Source organism: Canis lupus, chromosome 16, assembly GCF_048164855.1.
Source record: "Canis lupus baileyi chromosome 16, mCanLup2.hap1, whole genome shotgun sequence".
Lineage (NCBI taxonomy): Eukaryota > Metazoa > Chordata > Mammalia > Carnivora > Canidae > Canis > Canis lupus.
The window spans coordinates 26,928,136-26,950,059 of NC_132853.1; the positions used below are offsets into that span (position 1 = coordinate 26,928,136).

The following is a 21,924-nucleotide window of genomic DNA, read 5'->3' on the forward strand; positions in this document are numbered from 1 at the left end:
ATGTCACTTTGGCATACTGATTACTTTGAATTAAAGGAATTTATAAGAAATGGCACTCTGTTCTTTAAACAGACACATTTACTCTCTTTTTTCTTTCTGAAAGCAAGAAATAAAACTCCCATGTCAAAGGTATCCACCCTGTACCAGAAGGAAGGAAGACACTCTTATCATCAGAGATGGGAACTTGGGGCTGATAAATCTGTACAAACAAGCTTTGTTAAATTAACCCTTATCTTCCTAGTTACGTCTTTACCATTTACTACCTTTGGATCGAACTTCTTTGTCTTGTCATGTCTTCACAAATTTATTGTTTCTTGGTCTAAAAGGTATAAAAGCGTCCTGCTCTGGTCACTTCTTGGGGTCTTCATTCCCTTGTGAATGTTTCCATTTACATGTAAAGACAATTAGTAAAGTTTTATGCTTTTCTCCTACTAATATGTCATATCAACTTAATTCCTAGGTCCAGCAGGAGACCCAAAAGAAGGTAGAGAATATTTCATCTGCTACAACCACAGAGCCACTGATGTAGTCCTAAGTCAGAGGTGTCTTTCTAACTCTAAGCAGAAATGTAAACCCTCTTTGTAAATCAGGTCTGTTGGATTCTCAACAGAATAAGATCAATCAATAAACTCACAGAAGTTCCAGAAAACAAGCCATTATCACTGTAAACCCTTCCAAGTGGCCCCACCAATCCCCTACCTCTTCAGGACAAGAACAAAAGATATTAAAAATTCAGGTACAGATTAAGTATATTATAAAATAACTATGTATAAAATGTTTACAGAACAATGGATGCAATCACAAAGATGAATGAATACACAATAAAAACTATCACACCTACATAGATTTGAAGGAAAGAAAAGCAAATGGAACTTCTAGAAGTAATAATTGTTGAAATTAAAAGCCAATGGACAGATAAAGGTATAGATCAAATACAGATGAAGTGAACTGGATAAGCTATCCAGGGAATTTATTAAGAATGCAGCAGAGATAGGAATGGAAAATATAAGCAAATAAAAGACACAGAGGACAGAATGAGAAGGTCTATTATTTGTTTAATTGCAATCCCAGAAGAGTATAAAGAATGGGAGAAATGTAAATTAAAAAGATAAAGACTTAAAATTTCAAAAAATGAGTCCATCAATCGTTGTTTTGGCTTTTATTGTTGCTGTTGAGAATTCTTTGATTCTAATTGTTCTTCCATTTTTAGCAATGTGTCCTTTCTTTTCGAATTCTTTGAGGATCAAGACCTCTTTACTTCAGTGTTTTGCGATTTGATTGCAGTGTTTCTGGACTGGATTTATTTTTATTTGTACTACTTGAGATATATTGTATTTCCTAGATTGATGGACATCATTTGAGAGACTTGATATTGTTAATATGACAATTTTCCTCAAACTGATATATAGGTTTAATGCAATCTCAATCAAAACTCAAGCAAACTTTTTCTTTTTAAGGGTTTTGTTTGAGAGAGAGAAAAAAAGAGAGCATGCGCATACACGAACAAGAGGAGGGGCAGAGGGGAAAGCAGACTCCTTGCTGAATGTGGAGCCCAAAGGCTCGATCCCAGGACTGGGAGATCATAACCTGAGCCAAAGTCAGATGCTTAACCAACTGAACCACCCAAGCGCCTCTCAAGCAAGCTTTTTAAAAAATCAAAAGACAAATGGATTCAAACTTATATGGAATCACAAAGAACTCAGAACTGCTAAAACAATTTGGATAAAGAACAAAGCTGTAAGACTTGCACTAATTGATTTCAAGATTTATTATAAAGCTACAGTAATGATAGTGTGGTTTTGGCAAAAGGACAGACATAGATTGGTGGAACAGAATTAGACCTACATATATTGGGTCAATTAATTTTCAACAAACGTACAAAGCAATTCCATGGTCAATGGAAAGTCAATTCAATGGTGAAAGGAAAGTCTTCTCAACAAACAGCACTAGAATAACTAAGTTTTTTTTTTTTTTTTTTAAGATTTTATTTATTCGAGAGAGAGAGAGAGAGAGAGAGAGGCAGAGACACAGGCAGAGGGAGAAGCAGGCTCCATGCAGGGAGCCTGACGTGGGACTCAATCCCGGGTCTCCAGGATCATGCCCTGGGCCAAGGCGGCACTAAACCGCGGAGCCATCCGGGCTGCTGATAGCTAAGTATTTTTATGAAAAAGTGGACATTGGGATCCCTGGGTGGCGCAGCGGTTTGGCGCCTGCCTTTGGCCCAGGGCGCGATCCTGGAGACCCGGGATCGAATCCCACATCAGGCTCCCAGTGCATGGAGCCTGCTTCTCCCTCTGCTTATGTCTCTGCCCCTCTCTCTCTCTCTCTCTGTGACTATCATTAAAAAAAAAAAAAAGTGGACATTGACCCTTGTTTCTCAAATGCAACAACTGATTTGAAGTGGATCATAGATCTAAATGTAAGAACTAATACTATAAAGCTTCTAGGAAAAAAAAACAGGAGAAAATCTTTGTAGTCTTGGAGTACACAAATGTTTCTTAGGATTTAAAAAGACAAAATTGATAAACTGGATTTTATAAAGTTTAAAAACTTTTGCTCTTTGAAACATGGTTAAGAAAACCAAAAAGGTAAGCCACAGAAAGAGAGAAAATATTTGCAAGATACATGTATCCATCAAAGGTCTTGTGTCTCCATGTATTTATACACATATATTATAGTAATAAATAATGAAGGTGTCTTGTATAGGTATAGAAATAGAGAAACTGACCAAGAAACAGAATAGAGGGCATTTCAAAAGATTCTTGTATTTTTGGAACTCTTTACGGCAAGACAGAGCAGTTGGGAAAGGAGAAATTATTCAAATTGGTTATCCATATAAGAAAAGAAAATTTGGATTACTACTTTGAACCATGCACAAAATTCAATTCCAAGTGGATTAAAGATTTAAAAGTCAAAAAGCAAAACTTTTAGAAGAAAATATAAATACCTTTCTGCCTTGGGGTAGGGAATGATTTCTTAAGACACACAAAAAAGAGCTTTCCATAAAGGAAAACATTAATAAACAGAACACCGAAATTAAAACTTAAATTCATTACAAGATATCTTAAGTGAAAAGATAAACCAGAGAAAACACCTAACTGAAAAGGACTAAGTAGGCAGATTATATATAGAACTGAAAATATTAAAAGACAACCCTACAAAAGTAAAATAGGCAGAAGACATAAAGAGATATTTCATAGGAGAGGATATATGGCCAATAATGAAGATACCTACTTGATCTCACTGACGATCAAAAAATATAAATCAAGATCACAATGAGATACCATTTTTATCCAGTATGTTTTACTATGTAACAATTTAGCTCCAAAATTTAGTGACTTCAAAAATCATCTAATATTTCTCACAATTCTGTGAGTTAGGCCGGGCAATTCTGGTCTAAGGTAGGTTGGCTCTTGAACGGCAGGTCTCAGCTGGGATGCCTCGTGTAAGGTCCCCTATCCCAGAAGGCTAGTCTGGTCTTTTTTCACATGGTAGGCTCAGGGTTCCAAAGAGCTGTATGAGAAGAAAAGCCCCAATATGCAAGTTTTTCAAGTCTCTGCTTATATCATACTTGCTAATGTCTTCTTGGTCAAAGCAAATCATATAGCCAAGTACACAGTCAAGGAGCAGAGTAACAGTAAAATCATATTACAAAGGGGTATGCAGGGGATCCCTGGGTGGTGCAGCGGTTTAGCGCCTGCCTTTGGCCCAGGGCGCGATCCTGGAGACCCGGGATCGAATCCCACGTCGGGCTCCCGGTGCATGGAGCCTGCTTCTCCCTCTGCCTGTGTCTCTGCCTCTCTCTCTCTCTCTCTCTCTCTCTCTCTCTCTCTGTGACTATAATAAATAAATAAAAATTTTTAAAAAAGGGGTATGCATACAATGATGAGAATTTATGATCATTCTGCTATTCAATATTCAATTTTATAATTCACCATACCATTCTTTACATGGATTCTTTCAGCAGAAATTAAGATGACAATAGCAAAGTTTGGAAGACAACGTGTATAAATTGAATACTGGTATAACCTCGCTAGCAATTCTATGTCTAGACATATAGCCAAAAGAACCTCTTGCATATAAAGAGTTGATATGTACAATAATATTTTTTAGCAACACTGGTCTTAATAGCAAAAGCTCTAACAACACAAATGCCCATTGTCAGAAGAACAAATAAATAAATTGGCATATAATTATACAATGCAATTTTATATAGCAGTGAAAATGAATTTCTTTTTATTAAGATTTTAATTTATTTACTTGAGAGAGAGCAAGCAAGCGAGCGAGCGAAAGAGAGAGGGAGAAAGAATGAACAAGGGAGGTGCAGAGGGAGAGAAAGAAGCAGGCTCCCTGCTAAACAGGGAGCCTGATGCACAGCTTGACCCTAAGGACCCCAGGCTCATGACCTGAGCTGAAGGCAGATGCTTAATCAACTGAGCCACCCAGGCATCCCTGAAAATGAATTTTTCACTTACTTGTTCAACAAATATTTACTGAGTACATACTATCTGCTAGGCATACTTTGAGATGCATCACTTATCCATAGTGATTAAAGTACTGATAAATTCAAATATTTAAATTTCTAAAAATAAAAGTTTTGAAAGCATAGAGATCCTAGAGATATCCCTATGATTATTTAATAAAAAATTAAAGAAAAATCTGCTCCATAGAAGCAGTATAAAATCTCCTATAAATAGACCTTAAAAACTTAAAAAGAGGCAGAAAAACTTGTATAGTATATTTGATTAAATGCTTTTTGCAATGTGGAGACTTGAAAGTTTCTGGAAGGAATCAGACTCAACAATAAGGAAGTGGTTAGTCAGATCATCAGTTTCAACTTCACTGGACTTTGGTCTCATTTAGACCACAGAGCAAGATTTGACAGAACTGATCTTTTTCTTTTTTAAGTATATAATAATAATAATAATAATAAATTATTTAGATATCTTATTTAGATACATATATATATTTATTTATTTGAGAGAGTGAGAGAGAGCACTAGCAGTGGGGAGAGGCAGAAGGAGAAGCAGACTCCCCACTGAACAGGGAGCCCGATGTAGGGCTTAATTCCAGAACCCCAGAATCATGACCTGAGCCAGAGGCACATGCTTAACCCACTGAACTACCCAGGTGCCCAGAACTGACCCTTTTTAAAGAATTCTGAATAAGTAAAATTTTTCACATGCTTTACATGTCTTACATATATACGTATATAAAAACATAGATGTATATATGTGCGTGTATACAAACTGAAAAATCTTGTTTCCCTCTGTTCCTCATCTATCTAGTATGCTCCCTGCTAGGTTTAACTACTTTTATTAGTTTTGTGTATCTGATCATTCTTCCTTCAAACGCTCCTAGGCCCCTTTGCCAGCTCTCTTTTACCTGATCTGGGCCCTCTCCTCTTCCCTCTCTCTCCAGGTGATTTTTCTGGTCCTGCAGTTTAAAATACTAGCCTCAATTTATATTTCTGGTCTTTATCTCTAGATCTATACACCTAAGAGCACATATGGTGATTCCTAAGCATCTCAAATTTAGTATATCCTTTCTTCCTCATTCCCATCCCCCTTCTTGTAACAAACCTGGTCCTCCCCAAACCTTCCCTCTCCTAGTACTTGGCACAACTCTATCCACCCAGTTACTAAATCCAGAAGCACAGTCATCCCTGACTCTTCTCATTTCCTTACTCCTCAGATTTAATCCAAGACCTAGTCTGATTCCAAATATATTTAGTATCCATCCACCCACAGCTCACCACTTTTTTGTCACCACTCTGGTCCAGGCCATCTTCATCTCTCACTTAGACTACTGCCATGAACTCCTAACTTCTCTTTCCATTTTTATTCTTGTCCTTTTCAATTCATCCTTCACATACAAACATGAGTGGTCTTCTTACAAATTATATTACTCCCCTATTTGAAATTGTAGAAGGACCTCCTATTATACTCAAAATCAAATCCAAACTAATTTCCATGGCCTGTAAAGCTCTACATAACCTGGACCATGAGTATATTTCCTACCTTATTTCATGTCTCTATATTCCGGTATACTGTGCTAAGTCTCAAATAGGCACAAATCCACATTAACTCTCTTTCAGGCCTTTGTTTATCTCCTTCGTGATACTTATTACAGTGGGTTTAATCGTTCATTTTTGTATTTACTTTTTTCTCTATTAGGCTCCCAACTCAAATACCTTTATCTCTATTAGCCTCCCAACTAAAAGATGTTTGTCTTTGCTTCCCACTGTTTTCCTCAAAACCTGGTAAAAAGACCTAGAATTTAAGATTTTTGCTCACTGATTGGATGAATGAACAGATATGAGCACTAGATGTCATTGCAAAATACTCTTCCCATGCAAAGAAAGTGCTAGAAGACATCATCAGCCAACAAATTCTCAAATTTCAATTCTCAAATTGTTACTGATTATACAAATAATGTAAACTATTAACAATAATACAAAAATAATGAAAGCATAGCCTACAAGAACACCTCGTTTTTAAAAAGTCTCACATATGCTGTAAAATATACACACAATTAAATGTATATATATTTATTTACTGAACCTTCATTAATACTGAGCAAACAAGATGCACACTGATGTTTATAGCAACATTATCAACAGCCAAATTATGGAAAGAGCCCAAATATCCATCAACCGATAAATGGATAAAGATGCGGTGCATAAACACACACACACACACACACACACACACACACAGAAATATTACTCAGCCATCAAAAAGAATGAAATCTTGCCGTTTGCAACAACATGGATGGAGCTAGAGTGTATTATGCTAAGTGAAATAAGTCAGTCAGAGAAAGACAAATACCATATGATTTCACTGTTGAACTTAAGAAACAGATGAACAATGAGAAGGGGGAAAAAAGAGAGGGAAGCAAAATATAGGAAACTCTTAACTACAGAAAACAAACTGAAAGGTGACGGAAGGAGGGAGGCGGGAGATGGGCTAAGTGAGTGATGGGCAGTAGGAGGGCACTTATGATGAGCACTAAATGTAAGTGATAAATCACTAAATTCTACTCCTAAAACTAATATTACCCTATATGTTAACTAGAATTTAAATAAAAACTTGAAACAAAACAAAAATACTGAGTAAACAATGATCAAGTAAGCAGCAACAAAGGCATGCTTTCAAAGAGGGCTGGAAAGAGTTTTCTCTTAGCAACTGTACAGTAGGCTACAGAAGGATAACAGTGGTGACAGTCATTGTTAACTGTATGCCATTCTAAATGCTTTACTTAAATCTATTCATTTAACCCTAACAGTAAAGGTACTGACTTCATTGTCTAGGAAGAAATTGAGATGGCAAGAGGTTAAGTAACCAGCCTAAAGGTTGCACAGTATTAAGAGGTGGAATTTGAAACAAGACAATCTAGTTTATTAGCCCTGGCTCTTAACACTATCTACCTAGTCCTTCCAAAAAAATCTATAAAGACCAAGCTTATTATTAAAGAACCTCAAGAACAAGAGAAAACATCATAATGAACTACTGAAAAGATTATATATTTCTGAATACTGACAAATTCTACCAACTACCATTAGACAAGCTAGCATAGGATTATTCAGTGGGTTGCCCTTGCTTTATTTAAAAATGCCTTAAAAATAAATAAAAGTGCCTTGGGATCCCTGGGTGGCGCAGCGGTTTGGCGCCTGCCTTTGGCCCAGGGCGCGATTCTGGAGACCCGGGATCGAATCCCACGTCAGGCTTCCGGTGCATGGAGCCTGCTTCTCCCTCTGCCTGTGTCTCTGCCTCTCTCTCTCTCTCTCTCTCTCTCTCTCTGTGACTATCATAAATAAATAAAAAAAAAAAATTAAAAAAAAATAAAATAAAATAAAAGTGCCTTAATCTTTTATCTGACACAGAAAAGTATCTTCTGCTCAAATTTCCAAAACCTTCAAGGTGCATAATATTTTCAAATGAGCTTTACAGAAGGTTTACATAATATATAATATCAGTTTGGCAAACCCTATACAAAGTTGCTTTCCCAGAGTTTCTTGAAGCAATAAACACTTTAAAAGTTTACTCCTCAAAATATTTGCAAGTCTGTGAAAGCAGATTAATACAACAACAATCAAATCTGTTTCTGAGGTTAGTAAAGATTCTCTAATCTGGTGTTTATTTCTATACCAAAGACAGACAGATGTAGACACACACACACACACACACACACACACACACTCTCTCCAACAAAGAGCCCTGGACAAAAGAGCAGTGATAATAAGTATCTGGCCCTATAATCTCCAAAAAAAAAGGAGAGACTAAATAGGTTTTGTGGAATCTGCAGAAGCAAAAAGGTTCTCAACAAGACAAAGAATTAAGTATTCTACAGTGGCTATTTACCCAGAATAAAATCGAGAAATGACTTTATAGATTAATAGATAATTAATGTAACAATATTAAAATTACAAACAGTTGGGGGAATTTCTTTTGTTTGGGGGAGGGAATTTCTTTTAGCAGGAATAAAGAAATTAATGCAGTTGCCTCCTACTTACTACCAACAACATTCATTCAGTAGAGACATGTGTTACAAAGATACTCTCTTTTCCACTTGTTAGAAAGAAGACACCTTGATACCTGATAGTAATGAAGCACGAACTTAGAATAACAGTTCTGAAGAACAGAACTAATTTTCTTTTTTTCTTTCCTTATTCCAGTCTACTACAAATTTTGCCATGCACAATGTTGTTTTCCTAGAATTTACAAGACTAAATCAGCAAAAAAGAGGGAAAAATGAAAACCTTTAGATCCCTTTAATACATAAAAGAAACCATTTTCATGCAGACCAGGAAATATTACCAAACCATAAAAAGATGCCTAGAGACAACCTTAGCAGAACAGAAAGAATACTTAGGACCTCATTTCCAGTTCAGGCTCTGGTACTACCTAAACCATATTATCTCAGGCAAGCCAATTACTGATTGTTTCTGGGGAAGATTATAACTATCTGTTCACAGAGGATGCTTCCAATTCTAAATATTGCTTTCAGTAAGTTTCAGGTAAAATGATAAAATTTTTTACTTAATAAAGTAAGTAAGGCTACTTTCTACCTTTAGTTAACTATATGTAAACACCAAAAACTTAACCTTCTTCTGCACTTGTAAATTCTTAAGTGACAATACATGATGACCAACAAAGGTCAGATTTAAACTCCCAAATGCAAAACTATATTCATTTTCTAGTCACCTACTTATTAACCACAGTGACTAATTCAATGGGTTACAGTATCACACTACTCTTAGGTAGTTTTTATTGGGGTCAATAGTAGGGCAAAGATCATCTCAGAAGAGTGTATGATAATATTTTCAGATAAATGACACAATATAAAACATCAAATTGTGAAATGATACAAAGCAACAGAATTCTGCACTGGTACATTTCCAGCTTTCAGAGTAAACTGACATTACCATATTTTCATTTATACAGTGATTTCCCATTTACTATCTCACTTAATCATTATGACAATTCTATGAAATACGTGAGCAGTACTTTTATCGTCACGATCCAGACCAGCTCAGAAAGTTAGGTAACCAACCAATCTTTATTCTGGAACGTAAACCACAGAAATTAAACTATATTAATCAAGTAGGATATATTCCTCAAAGGGGGGGGGGCAGCTTTAGTGTTTTATAACACAGGCAAAGAAGTAAAATACAAACGATTTCCACTATAGAATCATTTCACACCCATACAAATTGGCCACATTTGTCTGGGTACTACCATCCCTCCTCCAAAGGTCAATAAAACCACATTCTAGAATGCATGAATGTTGCCTAATGAATAATTTCTTATTATCATCATTTATGCTAAAAATACACAACTAAAGATCATAGTTCATACTACACATAGGCAGTAGGAGTCAGAACATTTAATTCTCTATCATTACAACACCAGAAATACTTGTACAAGCTTCTCCAAAAGATCAGTGTAGTCTGTCTACAAAATTTCTGACATCAGCCCCAAAGGAGAATTGAAAGACATTAAAGTTAGGAAAAGGGGCTGTCTTGCCATGATAGATAAAACAGTGCCAGAGCCTATATGAGATTTTTTGCATAGATTTGCAGAAAAGCAAAAGATAATAGTTTAAACCTACTAGAAGTCATGAGGTAATCTTAGTGTGACACAGGGCCACATATGGCTTCTTGGAAGTTTAGAGATTAAGTTGATCTCCAGGTTGTACTGCAAATACCTCCACTGCAAGAGAACAACAAAGGGGCGGGGAGTGGCCAGGGATTTGGAAGAGGTAGAGAACCTACCCTTTAAAAATTAGTAGGAGATCCGTGACAGTTCTTTGCAAAAGATCAAGGGCGGGAAGGCCCCATTCCCTTGGCCACCAACGCTTCAGATGGCACTCACACGCCTAAATTTTGTTTAGTAGCGAATGAATACGTTTAGTGCCATGTGTTAGTGGTTGAGGAGGTCACACTGACAGGTCCTGAGAAACAGCTTGGTCATCAGCAGGGAGGATCTTCTCCATTTACTCTGAGGTCCTAGATACCCTCGGAGAAGAGATGGGTACTCTACAGAACGTTTAGGACAGCTTCCAAGTCTGCGACAATGAGAGCGAACGGCAGGAAACCCAATGTATGGGTTCACTGTACTGGTAGCCAACCCTGAGGAGGTGTCCCAGATAACCAGGCTACCGCCAGACAGACACTCCGAGTCACCAGCGCCCTAAAACACTGCCTGAAGTCGAAATCACGGTGCCCCAGATCCGCATAGTCTAAGTGGGAGAGCTCCGGAAGAAGCCAAGCTCTGAGGATAGTGTCAGGCTTCCGTCCCCAATTCCACGCGCTCGTATACCTACCTACCCGCTCTGACCCCGGCGTCTCCCGATCTCAGGATCCTGCAAGCGGCTGCCGACGGATTCTCACACCCGCCGCTGGGGTCCGGCCAACCGGAACTCGTATACGTCACTTCCGGTCCGTTCTCCACCCCACCCCCTTCAGCCCCCCCTCGGGGACCGCCTCTAAAAACACAAAAGTTCCCCCTCTCCTTTCGGCAACGTCCGCTGATCGTCGCGGGACTTCAATTCGGGTCTAGGTTCGGGACCTGTGGGCGGGGCGAGAGAAAGAATGACTGTTCACTTCGCCGTTCTTGATCCGGAACTTATTAGGGAGTCCCGGAAGAGGTAACTCGCGGGTTAGAAGCGTGTTCACTACCCGCAGGGAAAAAACGCAGAGGCACGAGTGAGGCGCCGGGGAAGTTCGCTCGGTAAGTCGGCCCTTCACAGGGCTGAGGAGAGGGATGTCATTCTCCATTCTCTCTCCAGTTGGAATGTTTCTTCCCACCTCATTCCATACCTCCTCTCCCAGCCTTTCATCTCCATAAACTCTTCCGCCCAAGTGGACGCTGGAGCCCCTGTTCTTGTTCTGCCAGTCGTCCTTTGGGAGAAGGGACCAAGATCCTGGGAAGGAGAAGGACCCAGAATTTCTGGTTTCCAGGCAGAGCCTCCAGTCAGGCAGCATCGATGCGCTGGCTCCGAATGTGAGAAAATACCGCGCAGGCCTTACATTCTGTTGAGTACTTCTCGAATACCCGCAGAGTATGAAGCTGTTGAGTCCTACTAGGAAAGAAAAGGTTTCCACGAATATGACCGAAAAATGGGTCTTTCCGCGTAACACAGACATAAATGTTCAGAGAAGTATTTAGTCCTTTAACGTGGTACTCCCCAGGTACCAGACGCTGAGAATATGATGTACGTATGATGATTATGTGTAATTACTACAGCAGTTCTGTAGAGTAAATAATTAAGATTGATTGGGAGATAAGAGACTTAAGAGACAGGTGTCCTTTGAATCAGCCTTCGTGGCTGAAGAGATTGTATTTGTGTATTTAAGTGGAGAAAAGTAGAAAATTTTGTGGGAGAGATTGATTCCTGAAGGGATCTAGTAATTTGGGGTGGCTGGGTAGTACAGTATGTAGCAGGAGAGTAGATTAGAAGGATAAAGTAGTTTGTAACCAAATTATGTGATGCTTTGAGTTTGTGCTAAGGGATTTGTTTTATACTTAAGGCGTTTATCTGGTGGTTTTTGATCTGGGAAACTACAGGATCAAATTTGTGTTTTAGAAGCATAATATTAATGCCAGATGGACTAGGGTGAACTAGGACATGCATGAAGCAAATGTGGAAGGATCAGTTAGAGAAGTTAATTTTGGAGGCTTTGGGCCAAGAGTTCATTAGGGCAGTGATAGTAAAGGTAGAGAGAGAGGTTTAGTACAGATAAATTCAACAAGGTTTGGTAACTGGATGTGGTAGGACATAGGAAAAAAAGGCCAGGGTTACTCAGAAATCAAGAATACAGGGGATCCCTGGGTGGCTCAGCGGTTTGGCGCCTGCCTTTGGCCTAGGGCGCCATCCTGGAGACCTGGGATCGAGTCCTGCGTCGGGCTCCCGGCATGGAGCCTGCTTTTCCCTCCCTCTGCCTCTCTCTCTCTCTCTCTCTCTTTCTCTCTCTTTCTGTGTCTATCATGAATGGATAAATCTTTTAAAAAAAAGAAAGAAAGAAAGAAATCAAGAATACAGTAAAAGGAAATTTGAGAGGAAAAAGAAGATACCGAATTCAGTTTGGGACAGAGTATAATAATTCATAGCACTCTAGCAGAAGCTGTAAATTTCAAGTTAGGAGCCCAGGAGAGGCCTTAGGAGCCCTATGACAGTTTGGAAATAAATGAGATTGTCTCTTTCCTCCTACTAGATGTCGGCTCCATAGCAGGACTTTGTTTTCTCCAGTGCTCTATCTTTAGGGTCCAGAACAGTGCCTGGTGCACAAAAGACCCTCCATAAATATCAGTCAGTTCAATGGAAAGAGAGTATATAGACTATCACTGTCCAATAGAACTTGCATGGAAATGTTCTAAATCTTAATAGAGGGCGGCCCAGGTGGCTCAGCAGTTTAGCGCCACCTTCAGCCCTGGGCCTGATCCTGGAGACCCGGGATGGAGTCTCACGTCGTCGGGCTCCCTGTATGGAGCCTGCTTCTCCCTCTGCCTGTGTCTCTGCCTCTCTCTCTCTCTCTCTCTCTCTCTCTCTCTATGTGTGTGTGTCTCTCATGAATAAAGAAATAAGATCTTAAAAAAAAAAATCTTAATAGAGTAGCTGCTAGCCACTTTTAAGTTGTTGAGCTGTTGAGCACTTGAAATATGGCTCAGTGCAACTGAAGAGTTGAATTTTTATTTAGTTTTAATTAAGTTTAAATAACTATGTTTGACTGATGGCTACTATATTGGACATTGTAGGTATAGACTGAAGAGAGGGCCAAAGCAGGTGTATTATGTTCATTGGGGATGAACGAGACATAGAGCTGGAGGAGACAGAAAAAAGCTATGAGAAAGGTAGGATGATAATAGGGTGAAACTTGTGTGTATGGTTTTGTTTTTGTTTTTTTTTTTTAAGATTTTATTTATTATTCATGAGAGACATACAGAGAGAGGCAGAGACATACTCGGAGAAGCAGGCTCCCTGTGGGGAGCCTGATGTGGGACTCTATCCCAGGACTCCAGGATCTCGACCTGAGCCAAAGGCGGACACTCAACACTGAGCCACCCAGGCATCCCAGTAGTTTTATTTTTGATATTTTCTTTTGTTTCTGGCATTATCTCTATACCTCTAAATTTCTCTGTCCTATTTATTTGTTTTGGTCTCTATTTTTCATGGAACTTGATCGCAGGACCCCAGGATCACAAGCTGAGCCAAAGGCAGACACTCAACCACTGAGGTACCCAGGTGCCCCAACAGGGTGGAAGATTAAAGAATTTGGGGAAGAAGAGTAAAAAAGAAGTTATCAACGAGTGGTGGGGAAAGCTTAAGATGAAGCCTAAAAGAGGCAACTACATTTGGCAATTAACAAGTGTCTAATTCCTTAGCAATTTCAGTTGAGTGGGGAAAGGAGGCAGGTAATTAAAGTTTAGAGGTAAACAGAAGAGGAAAAGTCAGGCAATGGTTTAAGAGTCAAAGAGGATTTGAGGAAGGTGTTTTTTTTTGGGTGGGGGAGGGTTGGAAAGGCCAAGGTATGGCCGGTGGAGTGGAATTAATGGGTGGAACATGGTTCAGAAGGGAATGGATCAAGAGCATTGGTGAAAGGGCCTTAATCTGGTAGAGGAATTAGAACCCACCAGGAGGAGGGTTTTATAGGACATGTTTGTTTTGCAGTGTCATCATTGCCCAGGATTATCCATGAGACTAAGAATAGTTCTCTTTTCCGTAGTCTTAAGCACTGGGTTTATTGATATGTTGTATTGGATATGCAGAAAGGGGGACAGGCTGAAACACCTTTTGGAGGAGTTACATGATAATGTGATTAAGGGGACGCCTGGGTGGCTCAGCAGTTTGGCGCCTGCCTTCCACCCAGGGCGTGATCCTGGAGTTCTGGGATCGAGTTCTGCATCCTCTGCATGGAGGCTGCTTCTCCCTCTGCTCCTGTCTCTGCCTCTCTCGATCTCTCTCTCTCTCTCATGAATAAATAAATAAAATCTTTTAAAAAAATGTGATTAGGCTGGTAGGAGATTAGAATATCCTAAGGATGTTAATATTAACATGTTAGAATTGGAGTTCTCGGGGATCCCTGGGTGGCGCAGTGGTTTAGCGCCTGCCTTTGGCCCAGGGCGCGATCCTGTAGACCCGGAGTCGAGTCCCACATCAGGCTCCCGGTGCATGGAGCCTGCTTCTCCCTGTGTCTCTGCCTTTCTCTCTCTCTCTCTGTGACTATCATAAATTAAAAAAAAAAAAAAAAAAAAAAAATTAAAAAAAAAGAATTGGAGTTCTCATGAGATACGGTACCAAAGCAGTAAGCTTAGTAATTTCTGGAACTTCTTTTTTGGTGGGGGGTGCTGACTCTTACTGGTACATATCTTTTTAGATACAGTTGAGAAGATGAGAAGTTTTCTGTCATGACCTCTGGATGAGTATATTTTATACTACTTTTATTAGTTATGCTACTGGGGATAAGTAGCTTCTCTGTTGGATCTTTATTTTTCTTGTCTTTAATGTGAGCTTCATGTCCTTTTTTTTTTTTCCCCCCACAACAACCATGATGGAAATGCACAACAGGTCCTCTATATGCAGTTCCCTTCTCCAGTTAGTACCTGAATCTGATATATAGGATATTGGTTACTTTGCAACCTAAAATTAGTGCAGAACATTCTAATTGTTAACATGGAGGTTTTATATATATAATTTTTATGTAATTTGATATTTGTTCATTTTGGAGTCTGGTTGTTAGACCTTTTTTTTTTTTTTTTTTTTTTTATGAGACACACAGAGGCAGAGACATAGGCAGAGGGAGAAGCAGGCTCTATGTAGGGAGCCCGATGTGGGACTCGATCCTGGGACTCCAGGATCACAGCCTGGGCTGAAGGTAGCCGCTCAACCACTAAGCCACCCAGGTTTCCCTAGTTGTTAGATTATCAGAGAAAAGTCCTGCTGACACGTAAACCTCATGTAGTAACTGAATGATAGATGTATTGAGATAATGTAGGTTCTACTAAAAATTTAATTTTTTTTTCCTGACTGCAAAGGCATCTAGATCCATAAATTATGTCAGTACAGCCATGTCACCAGATTAGACAACAGTGAAAGGAATGAAACTAGGTACTGACAACCTCCTACCTCTGGCCACTCCACGTCACTCTCTGATCCCTCAATGTTCATTTCTTCAGGATTCTGTTTTAGCCTTTCCTTCACTCTGTATACTTTTCCCAGTGGCCTCACTACTTTCATCACTTGAGTAACTACAGTTACATGTTAAGTTTTCTTAAATCTGTATTTCTGGCTGAGACTTATCTTCTGACCTTTAAGATGGCATATCCTTTCTTATTGTTGTTGCTGGACATCTCTAACCAGGATGTCTTTTGGTCAAACCAAGTGTAATATCCCTTGAACTGATTTCAGTATCTTTTACTTTTCAAACCTGCTATATCACAAAAATTTTCTTCATCAGTAAAGAGTACCTCTTTTCTCCATTTGTTCAAAGCTAGGTAATTCTGAACTCCCTTTCTTTTATCACTAGATTTCCAGTGAATCTCCAAATCATACACAGGTGCCTGAGCCACTTCTTTCTGTTTTCATTCCTGCTTCTCTTGTCTAAGTGTCACCTCATCTAGACTACTGGGAAAGGCAAAATAGAGCAGCATTAAGAACATGGGAATGAAGTACTGATACATGCCTCAACATGGATGAACCTTGAAAACATGTTAGGTGATAGAAGCGTGAAACAAAAGGTCACCTATTGTATGGTTTGATTTTTTTTTTTTAATTTTTATTTATTTATGATAGTCACAGAGAGAGAGAGAGAGAGGCGCAGAGACACAGGCAGAGGGAGAAGCAGGCTCCATGCAGGGAGCCCGATATGGGATTCGATCCCGGGTCTCCAGGATTGCGCCCTGGGCCAAAGGCAGGCGCCAAACCGCTGCGCCACCCAGGGATCCCTGTATGGTTTGATTTATATGAATGTCCAGAATAGGCAAAATAGATTAGTGATTGCCTAGGGCCCAGAGGTGGATGAGAATCAACTGCTAATGGGTACAGGGATTTCTTTTTGAAACAATGAAAATGTTCTGGGATTAGATAGTGGTGATGGTTGCACAAACTTGTGAATATATTACAAAATTGTAGTAAATTGTGTATTTTAAAAAAGGTGAATTTTGTAGTATGTGGATTATATCTCCAAAATTTTAACATCTCCTATGCTGTCATTTATTTTTTTTAAGATTTTATTATTTTTTTAAGATTTTATTTATTTGCACAAAAGAGACAGAGAGGTGCAGAGCCATGAGCAGGGAACAGCGGCAGGAGAGGAATAAACATACTCCCCGCCAAGCAAGGAGCTACACCCAATATGGAGCTTGAACCCACAACTGAGATCAAGAGGCACATGCTCTATGGACTAAGCCAGCCAGACACTCCATCCTCATTTAAAATATATAATAAAGGGCACCTGGGTGGCTCAATTAAGCATGTGCCTTTGGCTCAGGTCACAATCCCAGAGTCCTGGGATCAAGCCCCACATCAGGCTCCCTGCTCAGTAGGGAGTCTGCTCCTTCCTCTCTCTATGCCTCTCCCCCAGCTTGTGCTCTGCGTTCTCACTCTCACTTAAATAAAATCTTAAAAAAAAAAAATTGTACAATCTATCATGTAATTTCAAAAACCGGGATCCCTCGGTGGCGCAGCGGTTTAGCGCCTGCCTTTGGCCCAGGGCGCGATCCTGGAGACCCGGGATCGAATCCCACGTCGGGCTCCCGATGCATGGAGCCTGCTTCTTCCTCTATGTCTCTGCCTCTCTCTCTCTCTCTCTGTGTGACTATCATAAATAAATAAAAAAAATTAAAAAAAATTTAATTTCAAAAACCTTAACATAATCTCCTCATTTTAACATACATGAGACAAGGAATTTTTTTTTTTTTTTAAGATTTATTTATTTATTCACAATAGAGAGAGAGAGAGGCAGAGACACAGGCAGAGGGAGAAGCAGGCTCCATGTCGGGAGCCAGACACGGGACTGGATCCCGGGACTACAGGATCATGCCCTGGGCCAAAGGCAGGCGCTAAACTGCTGAGCCACCCAGGGATCCCTGAGAAAAGGAAATTTGACTGCCATCTATGCCATGTAGATTATGCAATGCATAACAGAAGGTGTTACTTATAAGCACTACAAATATGGTGGCCTCATGTATTTCAGTATATAAATGCTTACTCTCCCACTAGAAGAAACTGATGGTTGTGCCTATACATGGAAGCATTATGAATTTAATGGTTTCAAATGTAGACTGATATAGGTGTTTTATTGGTGACTCAAATACTGTCAACAGCTAGCTGAGGTAACAGGAATTTTTAAAATATAAAGGATGATCTTTGTTTTATTATTTTTTTATCTTTGTTTTATATGGTAAATTCAGTGTATATTAGAACTATGCAAAAAATACTTTGTGTCCATATGTATAATGAAGTTGGGTTCTAGTCTCAGGTGTTAATAGTTTTTCATCTAGAATAATTTCTTTTTTTTTTTTTAATTTTTATTTATTTATGATAGTCACAGAGAGAGAGAGAGAGGGAGGCAGAGAGAGAAGCAGGCTCCATGCACCGGGAGCCTGACGTGGGATTCGATCCCGGGTCTCCAGGATCGTGCTCTGGGCCAAAGGCAGGCGCCAAACCGCTGCGCCACCCAGGGATCCCCATCTAGAATAATTTCTAATGGAACAAATCTTCCTTTGTAAGATTTTTAACATTCCATGCTTAGGTCTAGGAAAATGTCACCAGTGCACCTCAACTCCAGGCCCAGTTTTGACAGCCAGAAACTTTTTGAGGACTTGGTACCATCCCCATTGAGAACTACTTGATTATAAAGACACAAGTAAATGAGCACTATATTCCAGAGAAGGGATGAATTATTCATGGTTTCTTTGGGTCATTTAGACAACTTGGTAAAATGGAATATTTTATTCTTCTACAAGACTTAGGGAAGACTGAGGAACAGAGCTTTATTGTATCTAAGAACAAGATAGATATTCCTCATGTTGAGATTCAAAGTCTTAAACTGCTTTACTTTTCTTGAATCTTTTTCTAGTACACAGAAGAGAAAAAACAGTAAAGATATATATATATATAATTTTTTTTTTTAAGATTTTATTTATTTGACAGAGAGTGAACACAAGCAGGGGCAACAGCAGAGGGAGAGGGAGATGCAGACTCCTTGCTGAGCAGGGAACCTGATGTAGGGCTGGATCCAAGGACCCTGGGATCATGACCTAAGCCAAAGGCAGACGCTTAACCAACTGAGCCACCCAGGCACCCCTATTTTGCTTTTTTTCTGGATGACTTCATATAATTTTAAGATATTGCCGCATACATATATTGTCAGGATGTTTTGTCTGATAAGCCTGTATCTTTTCACTGCTAGATAGTGATAACTCCTTTCCTTTCCTTTAAGATGCTCTCCAAATCCTTGGTGATGGAATATTTGGCTCATCCTGGTGCACTCAGCTTGGCTGCCGGAGTTGCTTGTGGCATGTGCCTGGGCTGGGGCCTCCGTGTACGCTTTGGGATGATCCCCAGAAGCTCGGTCAGCGAGACAGACACAGAGACTGGAAGTGAAGCAAGCATCTTAGGAGAGAGTGGGGAGTATAAAATGATTCTTGTGGTTCGAAATGACTTAAAGATGGGAAAAGGGAAAGTGGCTGCCCAGTGCTCTCATGCTGCTGTTTCTGCCTACAAGCAAATTCAAAGGAGAAACCCTGAGTTGCTCAAACAATGGGAATACTGTGGCCAGCCCAAAGTGGTGGTCAAAGCCCCTGATGAAGAAACCTTGGTTGAATTATTGACCCATGCGAAAATGCTAGGACTGACTGTAAGTTTAATCCAAGATGCTGGACGTACTCAGATTGCACCAGGCTCTAGAACTGTCTTGGGAATTGGGCCAGGACCAGCAGACCTAATTGACAAAGTCACTGGTCACCTAAAACTTTACTAGGAATTTTGTATGATAGTCCCAACATGATGTGCTTGGAAACTGTAAATTCTAACAATAAAAGCTGAATTTCTTCCCACACTCAGCTTAAGTATTTTTGAGGTGAAAATCCATTCCCATTTTTTTCTGTCATGTACTTGGCTCACAGTTATCTTGGGCTTAACAAAAAAAAAGTTGGTTAAGTGATCCCGATGGTTCAAGTGATTGCTGAAATAAAAAATGTTTTTGTGAGAAACTGATCACAAGATTGGAATCCAAGGGTGGGGGACAGGGGACAGCATTTCCCGTGCATAGTTAGGTCCCTATGTTTTAAGAGCTCTTCTTCTCTAAGACAGCATTGCTGTACCCTCTTGAAGGATCAGGGGTTCAAGGTATTCCCATTGGATGCAAACTAGAATTTGTTTTCCTGCGATCACTTTTTGGATGACTGATAGCCAATCGTTAATAGATCATGGTATGGCCCCACACAGTGGGATTACTATCTAATCTCCTAGATTTTTCTGTTTCAAGGTTGAGGTTTTATAGCAGTGGATGTAACCTACCTGTGCAGTACTTCACGTTCATTTCCCTGACCCACATTGGCCAAAGGTTCTCAGTAGTGCTTCTACACCATGGCCTATAAAAATTCCTTTTACTTCCCTCAACTTTCCTAATAATGAAGGCATTGAAAAACTTGTAAAATGACTTGTAATTGTGAAGTGAATGTAGTAGGTCATCCCAACATCCTACAGTTTCTTTACCTAGAATTTAAGGAATCAGATTTAAGAGTACTTTTATTTCCCTTCTGATCTTTATATGCCTATTATTGCAGAATACGGAGGTCCCAGTTCTCAGAAGCTACAGTTTCTTGAATGAAACCTTCTTTTAGAGGGATCCTGACAGTATTTCTAAATCAAGTATATTCCTAAGAACTGGTGGTACCAGGGAGAATTTTGGTTAACAGATGCACATTAAGTAGTTCCAGTCCGGGATCCCTGGGTGGCACAGCGGTCTGGCGCCTGCCTTTGGCCCAGGGCGCGATCCTGGAGACCGGGGATTGAATCCCACGTCGGGCTCCCGGTGCATGGAGCCTGCTTCTCCCTCTGCCTATGTCTCTGCCTCTGTGTGTGTGTGTGACTATCATAAAAAAAAAAAAAAAAAAGTAGTTCCAGTCTTCTGTGTTTAACTTCAACATAAGCAGCACAATAACTCAACTTCCAGGGTCTAAGGTCAGTGGAGTCTGGGCAGAACACTAACAACTACTGCTTCTAATATTTAGTCAGTTTTATAGAGTTTATGCTGACATATGACAGCACAGGAGAAATTGCATCTGTGAATGATGCCACGGTAGCAACTGTTTTTAAATAGAAGGTTTATACTAGGTTTAAAAGTGATGCAATAGTATGTAACTGAGATGAAGAGAAGTCAATTGTAAATGTAGGATTCTGGCTCAGGTAATTTCTGAGGCTTGCCTCAGAGAATGATGACTCCCAAGTTCAAAGATGGCACATTCCCAACAGGATGGCCTGCTGTGGCTGACTCAAGTAATTGTAAGAAGTCATGGTATAGCTACTAAGATGAATTGTATACAAATGCTAGTAAATCTGGAAATATAGTGTGCTTATTTCTCCTATACTTAGTATTTATTTTACAGGGTGCTTCATCTTATAGTTCTTGGGGTATACTCTGTAGAGCCCGTAGGGTCTTTAAGATACTTGCAAGGGGTCAAAACTATTTTCATAATGCTAAGACACTTTTTTTTTCTGTGTTGACATTTGTAAAGGTGGATAAAACTGTTAGCACCTTTCACAAATCAAGGCAGGAGCACCCTAACCTATACAAGTAGTACTTCACTGCCCTATACTTACAGTAAAAAACAAAACAAAGTTTTCACTTCATGTCCTTGATAAAGTAGTAAAAAAGAAGTATTAAATTTGATCCTTGTCTTGATATTCTCTAACATTAAACACTTCTGGTCCAGTACACACTGATGTATGAATGTTGTCTTGAGGAAAAAATGTGTGGCTGAGTTGTGAACTGAACTTTGTCATATTAGATTTTTACTTGCAAAAACTGACAAACTAGTTACCCATCCAGACCTGGGTGTTTGGCAGATATTCTGGAAAACTTCTGCCTTTCCTCCTAAGTTTCCCAAAACTTAAGATTTTCTGATTAAAAAAAAAAAAAAGATTTTCTGATAAGATCAGTGTTCCTAACAAATTATTTAAAAGATATCTGTCAACATTTAGAAGACCTATTCAACTTAGTGAATCAGTATTTTTCATATAACGAATGCAGGAGGGTACAAATCATGCATGGGTAAAAGATCCATTCAAAGAACACTAATGGATTTTAATATAACATTACAAAAAGTTCACTGTTATGGTTTCAGATTCCACATTTCAACTACTATCCACACATATGTATCTCAAAAGGCTATTAAAATACTCCTTTCCTCATTACAT

The 21,924-nt window shown here is 39.4% G+C and overlaps 2 protein-coding genes across 6 annotated transcripts in view; one reads left to right on the plus strand and one right to left on the minus strand.

The window, feature by feature from the left end:
• Window positions 1–11,096, minus strand: part of VMP1 (vacuole membrane protein 1) — a 143,800-nt gene extending 132,704 nt beyond the window's left edge. The window contains exon 1 of one of the 3 annotated variants that reach the window (XM_072779729.1): window positions 10,832–11,096. The gene's annotated coding sequence lies outside the window, so the exon portion shown is untranslated. Of the gene's footprint in view, window positions 1–10,827 lie in introns of all 3 variants that reach the window. The other 2 variants (XM_072779733.1, XM_072779728.1) reach the window with 2 other exon arrangements.
• PTRH2 (peptidyl-tRNA hydrolase 2) lies at window positions 10,941–19,561 on the plus strand. 3 transcript variants are annotated; one of them, XM_072779740.1, is made up of 2 exons: window positions 10,941–11,234; window positions 18,944–19,561. In XM_072779740.1, the coding sequence occupies exon 2, from the start codon at window positions 18,944–18,946 to the stop codon at window positions 19,481–19,483; it is 540 nt and encodes a 179-aa protein (XP_072635841.1). In that variant the 5' UTR covers window positions 10,941–11,234; the 3' UTR covers window positions 19,484–19,561. The 3 variants fall into 3 exon arrangements, with proteins under 3 accessions (XP_072635841.1, XP_072635842.1, XP_072635840.1); XM_072779741.1 differs by having other exon boundaries at window positions 11,225–11,718; XM_072779739.1 differs by lacking the exon at window positions 10,941–11,234 and adding an exon at window positions 13,265–13,355.
• The last annotated feature ends 2,363 nt before the right edge of the window (window positions 19,562–21,924 follow it).